Source organism: Schistocerca americana, chromosome 11 (assembly GCF_021461395.2).
Source record: "Schistocerca americana isolate TAMUIC-IGC-003095 chromosome 11, iqSchAmer2.1, whole genome shotgun sequence".
Classification (NCBI taxonomy): Eukaryota; Metazoa; Arthropoda; class Insecta; order Orthoptera; family Acrididae; genus Schistocerca; species Schistocerca americana.
In genome coordinates, this window is record NC_060129.1 from 25,069,533 (window position 1) to 25,085,670 (window position 16,138).

Here is a 16,138-nt window from a genome sequence, read left to right on the forward strand (position 1 = left end):
ACTCAAATTCACATCTGATTCTATAAATTCCTGAGAGTGTAAATGATTTTATTTTGTGGGCAGTGTGGCCAGCTATTTTCCATCTCTTGTTATCTGGCCTATTCTGTCTGATGTGCCACAACAGTAAGGCAAATCAATGTATACATATTTTCCTGGTTCCGTTTCTCATATCATTGTGGTTTATTTTTCTATTTTGTAGTATACATTTTATGTAAAATACTGGCACCGAACTGTCATTAGCTGCTGTTTTTTTGTGTATATAATTCTTTAGCAAATCTATTTTTGTCCTAATGGAGGTTAACCATTGTTTACCATGGAGAGAAAAAGAATTACATACGTATCTATATGTGTTGCAAACAATCAAAGATTATGCAGTTAGTGCAGGTTCATTTCCAGTATATTACAATTTTATGTGTGTAACAATATTATGAGAGGTAAAGTTGTTACTCACCATGTAGCAGAGATGCTGAGTCACTGATAGGCACCACAAAAAGATTTTCACACTTAAGAGCTTTTGGCCAATTGCCTTTATCAACAATAGACAGACAGACAGATGTGTGTGTGTGTGTGTGTGTGTGTGTGTGTGTGGGAGAGGGAGAGGGAGAGGGAGAGGGAAGCAACTTTCCTTCTCATAATATTGTTACATTTCATCCTGGATTCTCCAGTGTTTAATTTTATGGATGTTATTGTCATTCTTTGTCATCATATCAAAAAAAAATTATTAGCTTGTTTTTTATTTAGTTCCATAATAAAATCAATATTTGGACACACACTGTTACACAGCAATAGTATACTCTCAACGTCAGCAATCGTCCATTAATGAGAACAAGAGTGTCGTGAACATATCTCTTGTGGTAAAGAGTATTGCTAGCCATATTAGTAATTTACCAAAATACCTGTTAGTGTGCTAACAATGTAACTACCCACAGCAACATCATCTTATAGTTAATACCTCTCAGCTTGGAACTTTAATTAATGAAATGACAAGATCAATCACAGTAACTCCAAATTTAATCAATTCTGGTTATCCAATTTTTTAAATACTAAGTACATTCTTTTTGGCTTCAAAGATTTCTATTATAGCCACCTTACTGAATAGACTGACTACACTGAAAGTGACAAATGTTTCTTAAATAGGTTCATATATAGCTTTACTATGCACAGCAGCATGAACAGCATTTTTAACTGCATAGTCTATCTCGAAAGAGTAATATACCCTTATTGGAAGTATTAAGTTCTTATTGATTCTGTTAGCAGAGCTATCAATATAACTGATATATCTAACCTTACAAATCTCTGGCTGAGCACAAAATGTGAACATTTGCAAATTCATAAACAAACACTTATTTTCCCATCCCATCTGGAAGAAACAACACTTTACGTAGTTGTCTCCAATTTACTATGACTTCACTCTGCACTTATGTTTTATGCGATACCTTGTACTACAACTCTGAAGATGTTTGACAACAGCCCATAAGCCAAAAATGAACTATCAAAATAAAAATAGTTCAGCCAAAAGTGGAAAATTACATCATTAAAAGAATTTATGGAGACTGCGGACCACTGTTGTTGTTGTTGTTGTCTTTGTTGTTGTTGTTGTTGTTGTTGTTGTATTCAGTGTGAAAACACGTTAGATATAGTTCCATATACCACTCTACCCTGCACAAGCCCCTTCCTCTCTGCACGAATACCGAAGTCAACATCCATTTGAAACTGGTTACTGGGTTCATCCCTTGGCGTTCTCTCCCATACATCACTCCACTGAGAAACTGACAATGCCTTAATGTTTCAGATGTATAGAATCAACCAAACCCTTCATTCACTTAATTTGCTTTCCTCTCCAAATTATCAGTGTCTCCCCAATTATCTGATATAGTCATCGAATCTTCATTTTTCTCTAGCATGACATTTCAAAAGCTTCTATTTTTTCTGAACTGTTTATTGTCCATGTTTTGCTTCCGTACAAGGCTACATTCCAGATAAATATCTTCAGAAAATATGTCCAAAACTTAAGTTTATATTCGAGATCAACAATTTCTTTCATTTCAGAATTGCTTTACCTACACGAACAGTCTGCATTTTATATCCTCTCTACTTTGGCCATCATCGGTTTTTTAATCGCCCAAATAGCTAAACCCGTTTACTATTTTTGGTGTTTCTAACCTAATCTAATTCCCTCAGCATCACACAACTTATTTCGACTACTTTCCCTAACCCAAGCTTTTACTTTAGTTTACATTCATGTTATAAACTCTTTTCAAGACACTATGCATTCTGTACAACAGCTCTTCCAAGTCCTTCGCTGTCTCTAGTACAATTACAGTGTCACCAGCAAACCTCAAAGATTTTCTTTCTCCTCCTTGTACTTCACTTTCCAAATAATTAATTTGTTCCCTTTACTGCTTGCTCAATGCAGAAATCAAAGAACATTTGGGATAGGCTACAATCCTGTCTCACTTGCTTCTCGACTTGTGCCTCACTTTCAAGCTTTTTCTTCTTCCTTTAGCTAATACCTTTGTCCCACAGGCTTCACAGGATCAGCATGGTTACAATCGGATTTGGCAAGGTTAGTTTGAAGGAGTGGTCAGATGCCCTTCCTGCCACCACCCCGTGCCCCCCACGACAGAATCAGTGTACCCCGGCTGTCTGCATCGAGTGTAAATTATGAAATAGTGTGAACTTGTTTCAAATGTCTGTGAGTCATGTAACTAAGGTGGGACTTGGGGACCAGCCCAGTATTCACCTAGTGGGATATGGAAAACTGCCAAAAAACCACATCCAGGCTGGCTGGCACACGGGCCCTTGTTATCAGTCCACTGGGCGGATTCGATCCGCAGCCGGCACTCCTACCCGAGTCCAGGAAGCAGCACATCAGCGCCCTCGCCTAACCTTGCGGGTCCATGACTCCCTTCCATGCCCCTTGACTAAAAACAGCCATCTGCTTTCTGTAGATGTTGTATATCATCCTATGTTATCTATATTTTATCCCTGTTACCTTCAGAATTTCAAAGAATGTATTCCAGTTGGCACTCTAAAGCTTTTTCCAAATCTATGAAAGCTATAAATGTAGGACTGCCTTTCCTTAAACTATTTTCTAAGGTAAGTCATAGGGTCGGTACTGCCTTGTGTCCTCCCACATTCCTCTGGAAACCATACCATCCTTCCCCAAGATTGGCTTCCACCAACTTTCCACTCTCCTGTAAATAATTTGAGCCAGTATTTTGCCAGTATGACTTATTAAACTGACAGTTCAGTAATAGTCACACAGTCAGCACCTGTCTTCTTTGGAATAGGAATTATTACTTTCTTCCTGAAGTCAGAGTATATTGCCCATCTCATACATCTTGCGCAGCATGTGAAATAGCTAGCTCTCCCAAGGATCTCAATAATTCTGAGAATGTGCCAACATTTATTGATTCGTTTATTCATTCACACTCTGGTTACGTATAGTCCATTCTGGTGAAGAGCCTTCAGTGATGTGGAAAGAGTCAATTAACAGGCATAAGCAGCCACTGCAGGATATTTCTGTGAAGATTATAACTGTACCTTATGACTAGCACTAATATACATGCACTGATAATTATTGTAATTACTTCTAGATAACTTTTATATGTGTATGTTACAAGCAAAACAACTACTTTGAAAAAACTTACTCTTCATATGCTACCTATCTGTTATTTTTATGTAGTAGTTCTATCTCACCAAATGTGTAACTTTTCTTATGGAACTAATCTTTCATTCTGCAGGGAAGTGTGCATATCTGAAAATTTCCCATAAGATTAAACAAGTGTCAGACCAGGACTCGAACAGGGAAACTTCACATTTTGCAGCAAGGCTCTTACCATTTCAGCATCCAGACATGATTCATAACCCACAATCACAGCTTTACTTTAGCCAGTTCTGTGTTTGAGTCCCAACCCAGTGTAGTTTCAAACTGTCACAAATCCATCTGCAGAACGAAAATTCTTTTCAAACATACTCCCCCTAGGACCTGGCACAGCCTACATAACATCCTTTCTTTCAGGAATGCTAATCCTGAAAAGCAGGCACAGGAGCTTGTGTAACTTTGGCAGCTAAGAGAAGATATACTGGCTGGAAGCTATGAGAGTGAGTCAGGAGTCATGTCTGAACAGCTAGTTGGCACAGCACTTGCCTGTGAAGGGCAAAAGTGACAGGTTCAAATCCCAGTTCAAACACAAAATCTATCAGAAAGTTTCATGTAACTTTTTCACTCAACACTATCTGCTGTCTCTGTAATGGAGAAGTAATGGTAACATTACTGTTAACCAGAATATACATTCCACAATCCAAATATCCTTGAATTATAGGAGTTGCTTTTACTCCATTTCTGAGTATTTCAGTATTTTCAATCTCCTGCCTTGTGTCCACTAGCAACTAAGTGTCAGGATCCCTAAGACCATCAATAGGCTTCAACAAGAAGTTCAGCTATCTACTTTACACAACATTCTTATTATATCTTTCAGTGGAATAAACACTTTTTTGAGTTTAGCTGTGTTACTACATAAGTCTTAACATAGGACACTACTGAGTGACAGTATAAAAGTATAACAAATAAAATTATTTTTGATCTATCCAGTACACAAAGCAATCCTGCCTGCAGCTCAACACAGTGAGAAATTTCCAAATGAAAGAAGGCATAACTGAACTTTTTGATTAACTTATCCACATACTGGTGCTACCCCAGTTCACAATCCTTCTGGTTACCCTGTAAATTCACATGTCTCAATCTCTACTTCTAACATCTGTGTTTTTCATTTGTTTGGAACAGAAAAATGGGATAGATGCAGCAGTATGCAAATTTGCAAAAAAGGAGATTACCTTCACAAAAGAATTACAGTATACAGACAATAATTGAATATTACAAGTTGAAATATTTCAGAAAGGGCACATACTTCTGGCCAACAGTAGATCTACATCTGAGCCAGCAAACCAAAACTCCAACAGCACTGCCATAACAAGAAGACAGATCAATTGAGTTAGGGAGTGAAAGGTTTTCTACAACTTGTACAGAAGCCAGACTCCCATCATTTGAGTTGAAGGACATGAAAGGGGAGTAGTAATAGTAGTAGTAGTAGTAGTAGTAGTAGTAGTAGCAGTAGAGTAAGATTGTTCAAATGGACATAGGTTGCACTAGTTATGCAGAGATGAAGTCTTGCACATCTAACATTGATACTTGCATCAAACCAGTCTTCAGACTGAAGACCACAAGAACAACAGCAACAACAACAACAACAAAATCACTTCCTTTACAGCAGAGCCATCTATATGGACACTACCACTGTAATATTATAACACTACAATAGAGCTTAATTAACTCCATTTTGAAACTCTGAGATTACCTTTTGATCCTTAGTTTCATCCTGTTCTTCCTTGATGCATCTCTCTGAAACTGGTAGCTCAGTGTTGATCTGCAACAGAAATGAAAATGCCATTCACTTCACTCACATGCTCCATACTTATTCTAATTGATTTCCAGTTGCTAACTGGTTTGTAGCAGAACTACAAATGTCTGCTAACAACCCTTTTTTGTTGACTTTCATTCACATTTATGTAATGTACTTCATTTGAATGCTTGTATGTTCTAACTTCTGTCTAGCAGCTTGTTACAAGTTAACTTTCCATGACTATTGATGTACGATTGGGACTTCATGAAAGCACATTCACACTGCATGTGTTTTATGGAGCACAACTGAATGAATTCTCATAAAGTCAGAACTAAATCAGTTAGTAGCAATCACACACAGTTATCATGCAATAGTCATCTGGAACCAAACAGTCATACACACTCTACTACTATACTATTCTCCATATGTTCTACATTCACCAACATGTATTAGCATTCTGCCAGTGAAATCTGGTAACACTGTGACTGTAAATGATTATGAACACACTGCTGCTCACTATATGATCCACACACAATGCTCATTCGTCCACGTGCTTGCCATGCACAGCTCATATTTGTAAACAACACAAATTTAGGCCGCAAGTCTCTATGACATAGTAATAAAATCTTAATAAATCAAAACAACAGTTCTCCATTTAACAAGGCTGGAAGTTTTTCTGGTACTATCAGCTAGTAAGGTTTGCAGCCTAGAGAAGATAAGCACAGATGAGGACAGTTTTACAGATCACCTCACAACGTAATTTGTGTCTTGTTTTTACATCCCGTACATAGATGTGATATTTGTACAGTTTTGTTGGATGAGCTCTCAGTCATGAGTGTGATTTGGCAAATAAACACATGATTACTTACATCACTGGCTTCCATTTCTAATCCAAGAACCACTTTTGCGCCACGTTCAGTACGATCACATAGTATGCAAGTAGCTGTGTTGTAACGATTAATCTGTGTAACAAAACAAAAAAGTACATTTACTGCTTGTATATTGTACTCGAATAAGTAAATAGGTCAGCACCAAAGAAAATGAGAACCCACTAACTTACTGACATTACCGATCTACTAATTAACTGACATTACTGTTGATAATTTCTATATTGTTGTTGCTGTCACTGTTGTTGTTGTTGTTGGTGGTGGTGGTGGTGTTGGGTGGTGGTGGTCCGCAGTCTGAAGACTAGTTCAAAGCAGCTCTTGGCAGTACTCTGTCCTGTGCAAGCCTCTTTATCTCTACATAACTACTCCAGCCTACACACATTTCAAACTACTCAGTGGATTCATTTCTTGGTCTCCCTCTACAATATTTACCAGCACACTTCCCTCCATTACCAAATTGAAAATTCCTTCCTGTCTCAGGATATGTCTACCAGCCAATCCCTTCTTTTACTCACAGGTAAAAGTAATGGTAAAGGTAAAGTTCTGTGTTCTGGCACTAGACAGGCCAATCACACCCAACTGACTATCGTGCCGTTGTCTGCTGAGAGTGTGATCAGATGCACATACCAGGTCATGTAGCTCCTCAGTTGGCCTTGTGAGGCTGATTGCACCCTGGTCCAATCAAGAAAATCCTTGGCAGAACTGGGAATTGAACCCAAGTACTTAAATAACAGTCAGCTATGCCAACCACTCATCTACAAATTTCAAATTCCTTTAGCCCAGGTGTACCATAAATTTCTCACGAATACAAATCAGTAACATGTCATTAGCTATTTGACCTGTCTATCTCATCTTCAGCATTCTTCTGTAGCACTATATTCCAAAAGCTTATACTCTTCTTCACTGATCTGGTATTAGCAACATTTCACTTATGTACAAGGCTACACTCCTGACAAATACCTTCACAAGAGACTTCCTAACACTTAAATTGATATTAGATGTCAAAAAAATCCTCATTTTCAGAAATGTTTTTCTTGTTATTGCCAGTCTGCATTTTACATTCTATCTACTTTGGCCATCATCAGTTAGTCTGCTGACCAAATGGCAAAACACATCTACCACTTTTAGTATCTCATTTCCTAATCAAATTCCCTCAAGCATCATCCAATTTAATTTCAGTTCACTGCAACACTTTTATTTTTGACGACAGTCATCTTATAACTTCTTTCCAACACTACCCATAGCATTTAACTGTTATTCCAAGTTCTTTGCTGTCTCTGACATAATCATCAAACCTCAAAGTTTTTATTTCTTCTCCTTTACTGTTTTCTTGATTAAGAGATTAAAGAACACTGATGAAAGGCTGTAACTCTGTCTCACTCCCTTCTCAATCACTGCTTTCCTTTCATGTCCTTCATCTTTAATTGTAGTCTGGTTTCTGAAATTTTTGTGTATAATCTTTCACTACCTGTATTTCATTCCTGCTATCTTCAGAATTTTAGAAGATTGTATTCCAGTCAACATTGTCCACAGCTGTCTTTAAATTTTTATAACATAAATGCAAAGATATATTTTACCTCTAGCATGAGACAATAAATCATGTAATAAATGCTGTATGGTGTACACATTCACTGTCATCACTTAGCTCCACTTTGTGTTTCATGTGTTTCAGTCCCTCATCTTCATGTGGACTGTTTTGTTACACTACAGCTCATATCTGTGAAATGTAGGAACTAAAATATTACACAGAATACAAATTTTCAGTGACAAGCAACAACTTACATTAACAAAATAACTGACCACTGTTTACTCGCTTCACAGAACTTTTGTCCACATAGGCACAAAAAAAGGGGGCATCTCTCTTGACAACACAGTCAAGCAGATTACTTACGAAATTAATTGAAGATGCTCATCAGTACTTTTGTATCATATGGTCAGAAACAGTTTGCAGTTATGATAATGACTGAAGTGAACCATGATATTTACAATAATGGATAACACTAAAAAATATATACACACTGCACATAGCTATGAATGTTATCATACATACACGTAATTACATTATTACATAACCAGAATGGCTGAACAGCATGTCAAACCACACATTGCTTACTGACTGATGTGTTTAAAGCAAAGCATTTTGTAGAGAAATGACCACCACCAAACTGGCTGACCACAAGAAGGGATAGAGAAGAACAGCATGAAAAATTTTTAGTATAACTAGATCAATAGAGTTATTATAAAGACACATTTTCAACCTCTGTATGTGGGCATCTTTAGGCTATAAATAGTCAACACAGCAACTTGTCGCAGTTGTAGACAACTGTGACCACTTGCTGTGTGAAACACAGCAGGGCGGAACAGTCTGCTACAATGCCACTCCTAACATAAATCCTCCTTTCTGTCCTTTTTGCTATCTTTTTCATATGCAACACATATATCATATATATACTGGGTGTCCAAAACATCAGTGCCCAAACTGACAGATTACAACAGAGCCAACATGAAATATATTTAGTTTAATAACCAGATGTTCAAAACACAAACAGAGAAAGCTCTGAGCACGTGTAAGTAGGCCAAGTTTTGGTTACAGATGAGGATCAATTTACAACAGAATGCAAGCACAATTGTCACCGAGGGTATGTATTGGTGGTAGAAAATGTACATATAGCATATATACAAGATAATCAGACAATCTGTATTTAACATGTGGGCGAATATCATGAGCTACTATTTGCTTGGGCCCCATGTGTTATCCCCTCCACTCAGATGGCCAATGTAGAACCTGCCAACATTATTGGAGGACGTACCCCTACATATAGGAATGAGGTTGTGGTTCCAGCATGCTGTAGACTTTGCAGATCCAATATGCACAGCATTAGTTCTAATTTTGGCAATTCGTGGATTGGCTGGAGAGGACTTACATCTACATCTACATACATACTCCGCAATCCACCATACGGTGTGTGGCGGAGGGTACCTCGTACAACAACTAGCATCTTCTCTCCCTGTTCCACTACCAAAGAGAACGAGGGAAAAACGACTGCCTATATGCCTCTGTACTAGCCCTAATCTCTCTTATCTTTGTGGTCTTTCTGCGAAATATAAGTTGGCAGCAGTAAAATTGCACTGCAGTCAGTCTCAAATGCTGGTTCTCTAAATTTCCTCAGTAGCGATTCACGAAAAGAACGCCTCCTTTCCTCTAGAGACTCCCACCGGAGTTCCTGAAGCATTTCTGTAACACTCGCGTGATGATCAAACCTACCAGTAACAAATCTAGCAGCCCGCCTCTTAATTGCTTCTATGTCCTCCCTCAATCCGACTTGATATGGATCCCAAACGCTCGAGCAGTACTCAAGAATAGGTCATATTAGTGTTTTATAACCGGTCTTCTTTACAGATGAACCACATCTTCCCAAAATTCTACCAATGAGCCGAAGACGACTATCTGCCTTCCCCACAACTGCCATTACATGCTTGTCCCACTTCATATCGCTCTCCAAATATTTATTCGACGTGACTGTGTCAAGCGCAACACTACTAATGGAGTATTCAAACATTACCGGATTCTTTTTCCTATTCATGTGCATTATTTATCTGTATTTAGAGTTAGCTGCCTTTTTTTACACCAATCACAAATCCTGTCCAAGTCATCTTGTACTCTCCTACAGTCACTCAACGACGACACCTTCCCGTACACCACAGCATCATCAGCAAACAGCCGCACATTGCTATCCACCCTATCCAAAAGATCATTTATGTAGATAGAAAACAACAGCTGACCTACCACACTTCCCTGGGGCACTCCAGATGATACCCTCACCTCCAATGAACACTCACCATCGAGGACAACGTACTGGGTTCTATTACTTAAGAAGTCTTCGAGCCACTCACAGGAACCAATCCCATATGCTCGTATCTTAGTTAGGAGTCTGCAGTGGGGCACCGAGTCAAACGCTTTCCGGAAGTCAAGGAATATGGCATCCGTCTGATACCCTTCATGCATGGTTCGCAAGATATCATGTGAAAAAAGAGCGAGTTGCGTTTCGCAGGAGCGATGCTTTCTAAAGCCGTGCTGATGCATCGACAGCAACTTCTCTGTCTCAAGGAAATTCATTATATTCGAACTGAGAATATGTTCGAGAATCCTGCAACAAACCGATTTTAAGGATACTGGTCAGTAATTTTGAGGATCCGTCCTTCTACCCTTCTTATATACAGGTGTCATCTGCACTTTTTTCCAGTCGCTCGGGACTTTACGTTGGGCAAGAGATTCGTGATAAATGCACGCTAAGTAAGGAGCCAATGCAGTAGAGTACTCTCTGTAAAACCGAATTGGAATCCCACCAGGACCTGGTGATTTATTTATTTTCAACCCATTCAGCTGCTTCACAACCCCAGGGATGTCTATCACTATGTCCTCCATACAGGAATCTGTACGAGACTCAAATGGCGGTATGTTTGTACGATCCTCCTGTGTGAAAAATTTCTCAAATTCTAAATTTAAAATTTCAGCTTTGGTTTTGCTGCCTTCCGTTGCCAGGCCAGACTGATTAGTGAATGACTGGATGAACGCCTTCGACCCACTTACCGATTTTACGTAAGACCAGAATTTCCTTGGGTTTTCAGCAAGATCTTTTGCTTAGGTATGATGGTGGTAGTGGTTGTATGCTTCGCGCATCGCTCTTTTTACAGCAGCACGAATCTCTACTAACTTTTGCTGTCCTCATTCTCCCAATCTTTCTTGTACCGCGAGTGCAACTGTCTTTGCTTCCTGAGCATTCTCCGAATTGTGCTGTTTTCCATTTGTAACCCACTTTTTCGGCACATACTTCTCCAATGCGTGATTTACAATGTGTTTAAAATTTGCCCATAATTCTTCCACGTCCATCGTACCGGAAGTAAACGAAGTCTATTCATTTACTAAGTGGGATGCTAACAACTGCTTATCTGATCTTTCTAGTACGAATACTCTCCTAGCCTTCCTGACCAACTTTTTAACTTTCGTAATCATAGACGTAATGACAACATCACGATCACTACTCCCTGTCTCAGCACTGACACCGTCGATGAGGTCTGGTCTGTTTAATACAAGACAATACAAACATAATTTAATAGTGGTTGCCTAAAAACAGCAAATTAATCATACCAACAATGCCTAAGGTGTATGTTTGACATTAAACAAACTGTACTACTCAGTGTGCATGGGTGTACAGGTGTGATACTGTTAGTTACGCAAGCCCATCAACCATGGCAAGGTCATATCACATGGGATGGGAAAATTGGTTTTTAATTGTCCTGAGGCCAAAAACTGCATACAGAGTATCAATCACTTCGGTTTTTAACTGTCCTGGGGCCAAAAAATGCATAAACCCAAATCAAATCAGATTTTTAATATCCATGTGACTGGCGCAAAACATTTTCAATATGCTGTCCATCGTTTCCGGCAACAAGCTGAAATCAAGAAGCAGCATGTTCTACAATTGATCGAGGTGTTTCCCGGGTCACATTCAGAGTGTTGCCTTCATTGCAGTTAAGTTTGCAGTTGCAACACAATTGGTAGAACATAATACTCTAATGTATTGCAGCATTTCAGTTGAAAGTAAAGCACCAGTTGGAAAAGATTAGAGGCACCTGTGGAACATTGAGTAAGTTTCCATGATGCCACAAAAGACACTTGTGACCAAAAATTGGGTCTGCATAAACTTCCATGATGCCACTAAGGACATTTGTGACCAAAGATCTGGTCTCCATCATCACATAACATGCAAGAGGCTTTTCATTCAGGGACATGCTCCATGTGTGTACCAGAGTCAAAGTTATGCGTTGCAGATGTGGAATCATTTCCAACTAACAGGTAGTGTCGAGGAATTAAGCCCGTTTTACATGAGTGACTTTAAGGTCAAAACTGACGGCTCAGAGTGCATGCACCTTTTGTGCCTGCATGTAACTCAGCAACCATCCATGACACGAACGTGTCTATGACAAGTCAACTATTTACAGACTGCGCCGAGTGTTGTGTTCTATATTTCTGAGTACACTGCATAATGCAAATGTGCAGAAACATGGGACTTTGACGACATCTGCTAACATCAAAAGTTAATATCCTGGCCAAGCTCAGTCATATTATAGAAATGGATTTTGTCCTTGTGTGTCTCCTTAATCTTTATTGTTTTGTTTTTGTGACACTGGAAAGTTACACAGGGTTCTGATATTTTTTTCCTAATAGTGTTCTCTTACAAGACAGACAAAATCTCTGAAAGTGCAAAGGCATTTATATTTCACAGAGACAAATCCTACACTGTGCATTAAGAGAAACATAAACAGATAAATGCGTTTCAACGAAAATTATTTTAACAGTAAAAAAGTCAGGATTATTTGTCAAAAAAAAAGTAATTTTTGATGTTTTTTGCATTCAGCAAGAAAACAAGATACAAAGGATTAAGCAAAAAGGCGCTATTTACTGTGTTCTAGATACTGTTGAATGTGTGTAATAGTATGTATATTTCTGAACAAATAAATGTATATGCTCCAAAATGTTTGGATGCCACTTTTCCTATTCTTTCTGTTCTCAGGAGTGTAAAGAATTTACCATGTGGGCTTTAACAAAAATGTCTACAATGAATTCTCCTTCGGAGATTGATAAACTATTATACTTGCTTGTTCCTACATGATATACTATGAGGGTTGGAACTTAAATAGTGGCAACTATTCATTCACAACCAATACAAAAGAGTTACATGTTTGCACCAGTTACTGTCCTTCAAAGTAGTCGCCAGCGATTTGGAAGGCGTAGAATACTGTTAGCAGAGCCTGTTCTGTTGATGGTGCGAATGGAGTGGTCTACTGCCTGTCTAAGCTCTGGAACAGTTCTGAAGCGAATGCCACAAGGTGGTTCCTTCATTTTCGGAATCAAATCAAAGTCACAAGTACTTAAGTCTTATTACTGCTCATTTTTGGAGCATATCCTGCGACCAGCTTTGTGAAAGAAGTGGCAACACTTTCTGCACAACCCACCCATCATTTGAAACGACAATGTGTGGACGCATTGTTGTTTGAAGGACAGTAACAGGTGCAAACATGTAACTATCTTGTATCGGTTGTGAAAAAAATAGTTGCCACTATTTAAGTTCCAACCTTCGTAAATTTCGAATTTTTTGCAAAAAGGATAGTCCCTTTTAAACTCATTTTCAAAGTTCAAATGTCAAACTGCACACAGATAGCTTTCACATCACACACAATTTTTGGCCTGATGTGTAAACGAAAATGACCATTCTAAACAGATGAGACTCAGTACAGGAATAAAATGCCAGGAGCGCTGCAGTAGACTTATTTGTCTTGAGTGGTCAGAGTGGTCAATTGTGACAAGAAAGTCGATCATGGAAAAGGGGCTTTACACCGTACAGGCCATTCATATTTGACAGGTACACAGGATAATCAATATGTATGATTTCCATGACAAAGGAACCATGGGCCTAGTGCTCTCCAGAACTGAATTCAGCATTTGAAGAGGCTTGGATATGTTATTTTGTTTTATTTATTTATTGCTATTTTATTTTAGGCTCTTGCATACATAAAAAAACAGACCAAATGTTGCGCATGAATTGGTATGAATACAGAACATAATATTTTAATATTATTTCAAATGTGCTGGTAATAATTCTGCATTATGCTGCTTAATGGGAAAAAAGTCTACATAGAATACCTACATAAAAAGAAATGAAAAATAAAAAAGTCTACACACTACCATTCGGCCATCTGGCACATACACATCCGAAATGCACATGCTCCTGGTCTATTACATGCAACACTGGTGATCAGAAATTTTGTATTTTATAATTCTGGGCTATACTACTACACGAAACACTACTGCACACTACAAAACACTACTGCAGTACCTAATGTATTTCATCAAACTGTTAGGAAATGAACTGTAAGATGTGAATCTCCATTTCCTGATGACAATGGTGCCACAATGGATTCAAGCCTACATCTGAGCAAGAGGATGTTCCACCACTGCTCTGGAGTGCTATGAATATCCCCCCCCCCCCCCCCCCCCCAATGGGAAACAGACTGTTTTGTTGTTACATAAATGTTTTCATTATTTTTTATTTGGTTATCTGGACACATTGAAGATGAATACATAAACATAACTCACAGCCAATTTTTGTTTTTCATGCCACGAATTTTGAAATAAAGCGATGATGCAAACTCGTGTGTGTGTGTGTGTGTGTGTGTGTGTGTGTGTGTGTGTGTGTGTGTGTGTTTTCACATGCCAAAAGTTAATCCTTTATATACTGCAAAGCCTAAAAACTATGGTATCTTGTCTGCATTTTCACATTTTTCACTTAGGGAACATTATACGAGTGTCAACATTTCATGCATAACAACAAAAACCTGGACACTCGTGCACAGCTGTATTGGTTATCGATCCCACTGCATCCAGTATAATATTGTCATAACAGTACTTGCTTCTATACAGTCATGTGAATTCAAGAATTACCTCTTGATTTCCAATCTCCTGCAATTCTTCCTTTGCTTTCACACTCCATGGGTAGAACTGGACCTGTGACAAAATTAAAAGAAACTGTAATGGGCTAATTAAAGCAGAAAATACATCTACAAGATAGAAAAGTTTTGCAAATTGGAATTCAGGCAATGATATTCCTTAAGAATGAAATACAATGCATAGTTTAACAAAAATTATCATTTTATGATTAATTTTCTTTTCTAAGAGAGAAATTCTGGGTGACACAATGTCAGTACGATTTATTTCAGAAAGATTTCAATGAGAGTAACATAAAATCATGAGAATGCCTAATGACAACATATTTTAAACTTTATGAGAAACTTGTGCTTGATACAATTACATTTTGTGAGGACACTTAAGTCAGAGTAAGTCATACGGTAACACTGAACCTAGAAGGGGACTGCAAACATGTGATGCCTAAAAGACACTGCAAACACTTTGTGATGAACATTAAAGTTCTTATGATGTAATATGAGCATTGCCACATCCTTCTTAGGCTTGCAAATGCAAGCTGATGATCATACATGTGAGCAAAAAACAAACCTTTTGTCTTTTAGTATTACTTTGTACTGGACTCTCACCCGTAATCTTCCTCTTCCAGATATCTGGCTACAAGATCACTTTTTCCATTTAATTGTACAACAGCTCAGGGTGCATATCACAACTGTAGGAAATTTGGCAGATGTGTTTCTTTTGAAAGTATTTAAAAAGCAAAATTATAAATTACAAGCATATTTCCAAATAGTTAGAAAGAAAAAAGTAATTTCCCAAATGCAATGACCAGTATAACTGGAAAGAAAATTGTTGCTCACTGTGGAAGGAGGAACTAAAATTATGAAAACCAATTTCCAATTTTTATTTTTGCACACTGTCACTGATAGCACTTGCAGGTTCATTTTCATGGAGACTGGCAGAAATGGAAAAAAGTGTAATGGAATTACTTTTTTGGCTTCCCACATATATAAATCAGTAATATAGCTTACCTATTTAAATACTATCACAAGACATTATTTTCATGGCAAAAACTCCCAGGAGAGAAACTATGTAATTATCATCTATCGATACTGATAAGCGACATTTGTGCATTCCGTATTACAACTTACAGACAAAAACTGGCCAAAGGCACATGAATCCCAGAAGCTTCAGTGGACAGAGTGGCTAAGTGCATCTTTCTACTACATTAAACTTACACCAACTGGAAAGAAAGTTTATTTAATGCAGCTAACTTTCAATATATACAACTTGCTGAACATGTCTTGAAAGATCATAGATGATGTCCAGTTCATTAACTGAAGTGTCATATAATGTGAGAGGTG

At 38.1% G+C, this 16,138-nt stretch overlaps 1 protein-coding gene across 7 annotated transcripts in view; it reads right to left on the reverse strand.

Moving 5' to 3' along the window:
• The window catches only part of LOC124553829, a 286,889-nt gene that overhangs the window by 260,359 nt on the left and 10,392 nt on the right, over positions 1 to 16,138 (reverse strand). For 6 of the 7 annotated variants that reach the window (XM_047127820.1, XM_047127819.1, XM_047127815.1 and 3 more), the window contains exons 3-5: positions 14,796 to 14,858; positions 6,275 to 6,367; positions 5,361 to 5,429 (exon numbers count right to left, since the gene is read on the reverse strand). In XM_047127820.1, coding sequence (XP_046983776.1) covers positions 5,361 to 5,429; positions 6,275 to 6,367; positions 14,796 to 14,858 — 225 coding nt within the window. The remainder of the gene's footprint in view (positions 1 to 5,360; positions 5,430 to 6,274; positions 6,368 to 14,795; positions 14,859 to 16,138) is intronic. The other variant, XM_047127821.1, reaches the window with a different exon arrangement.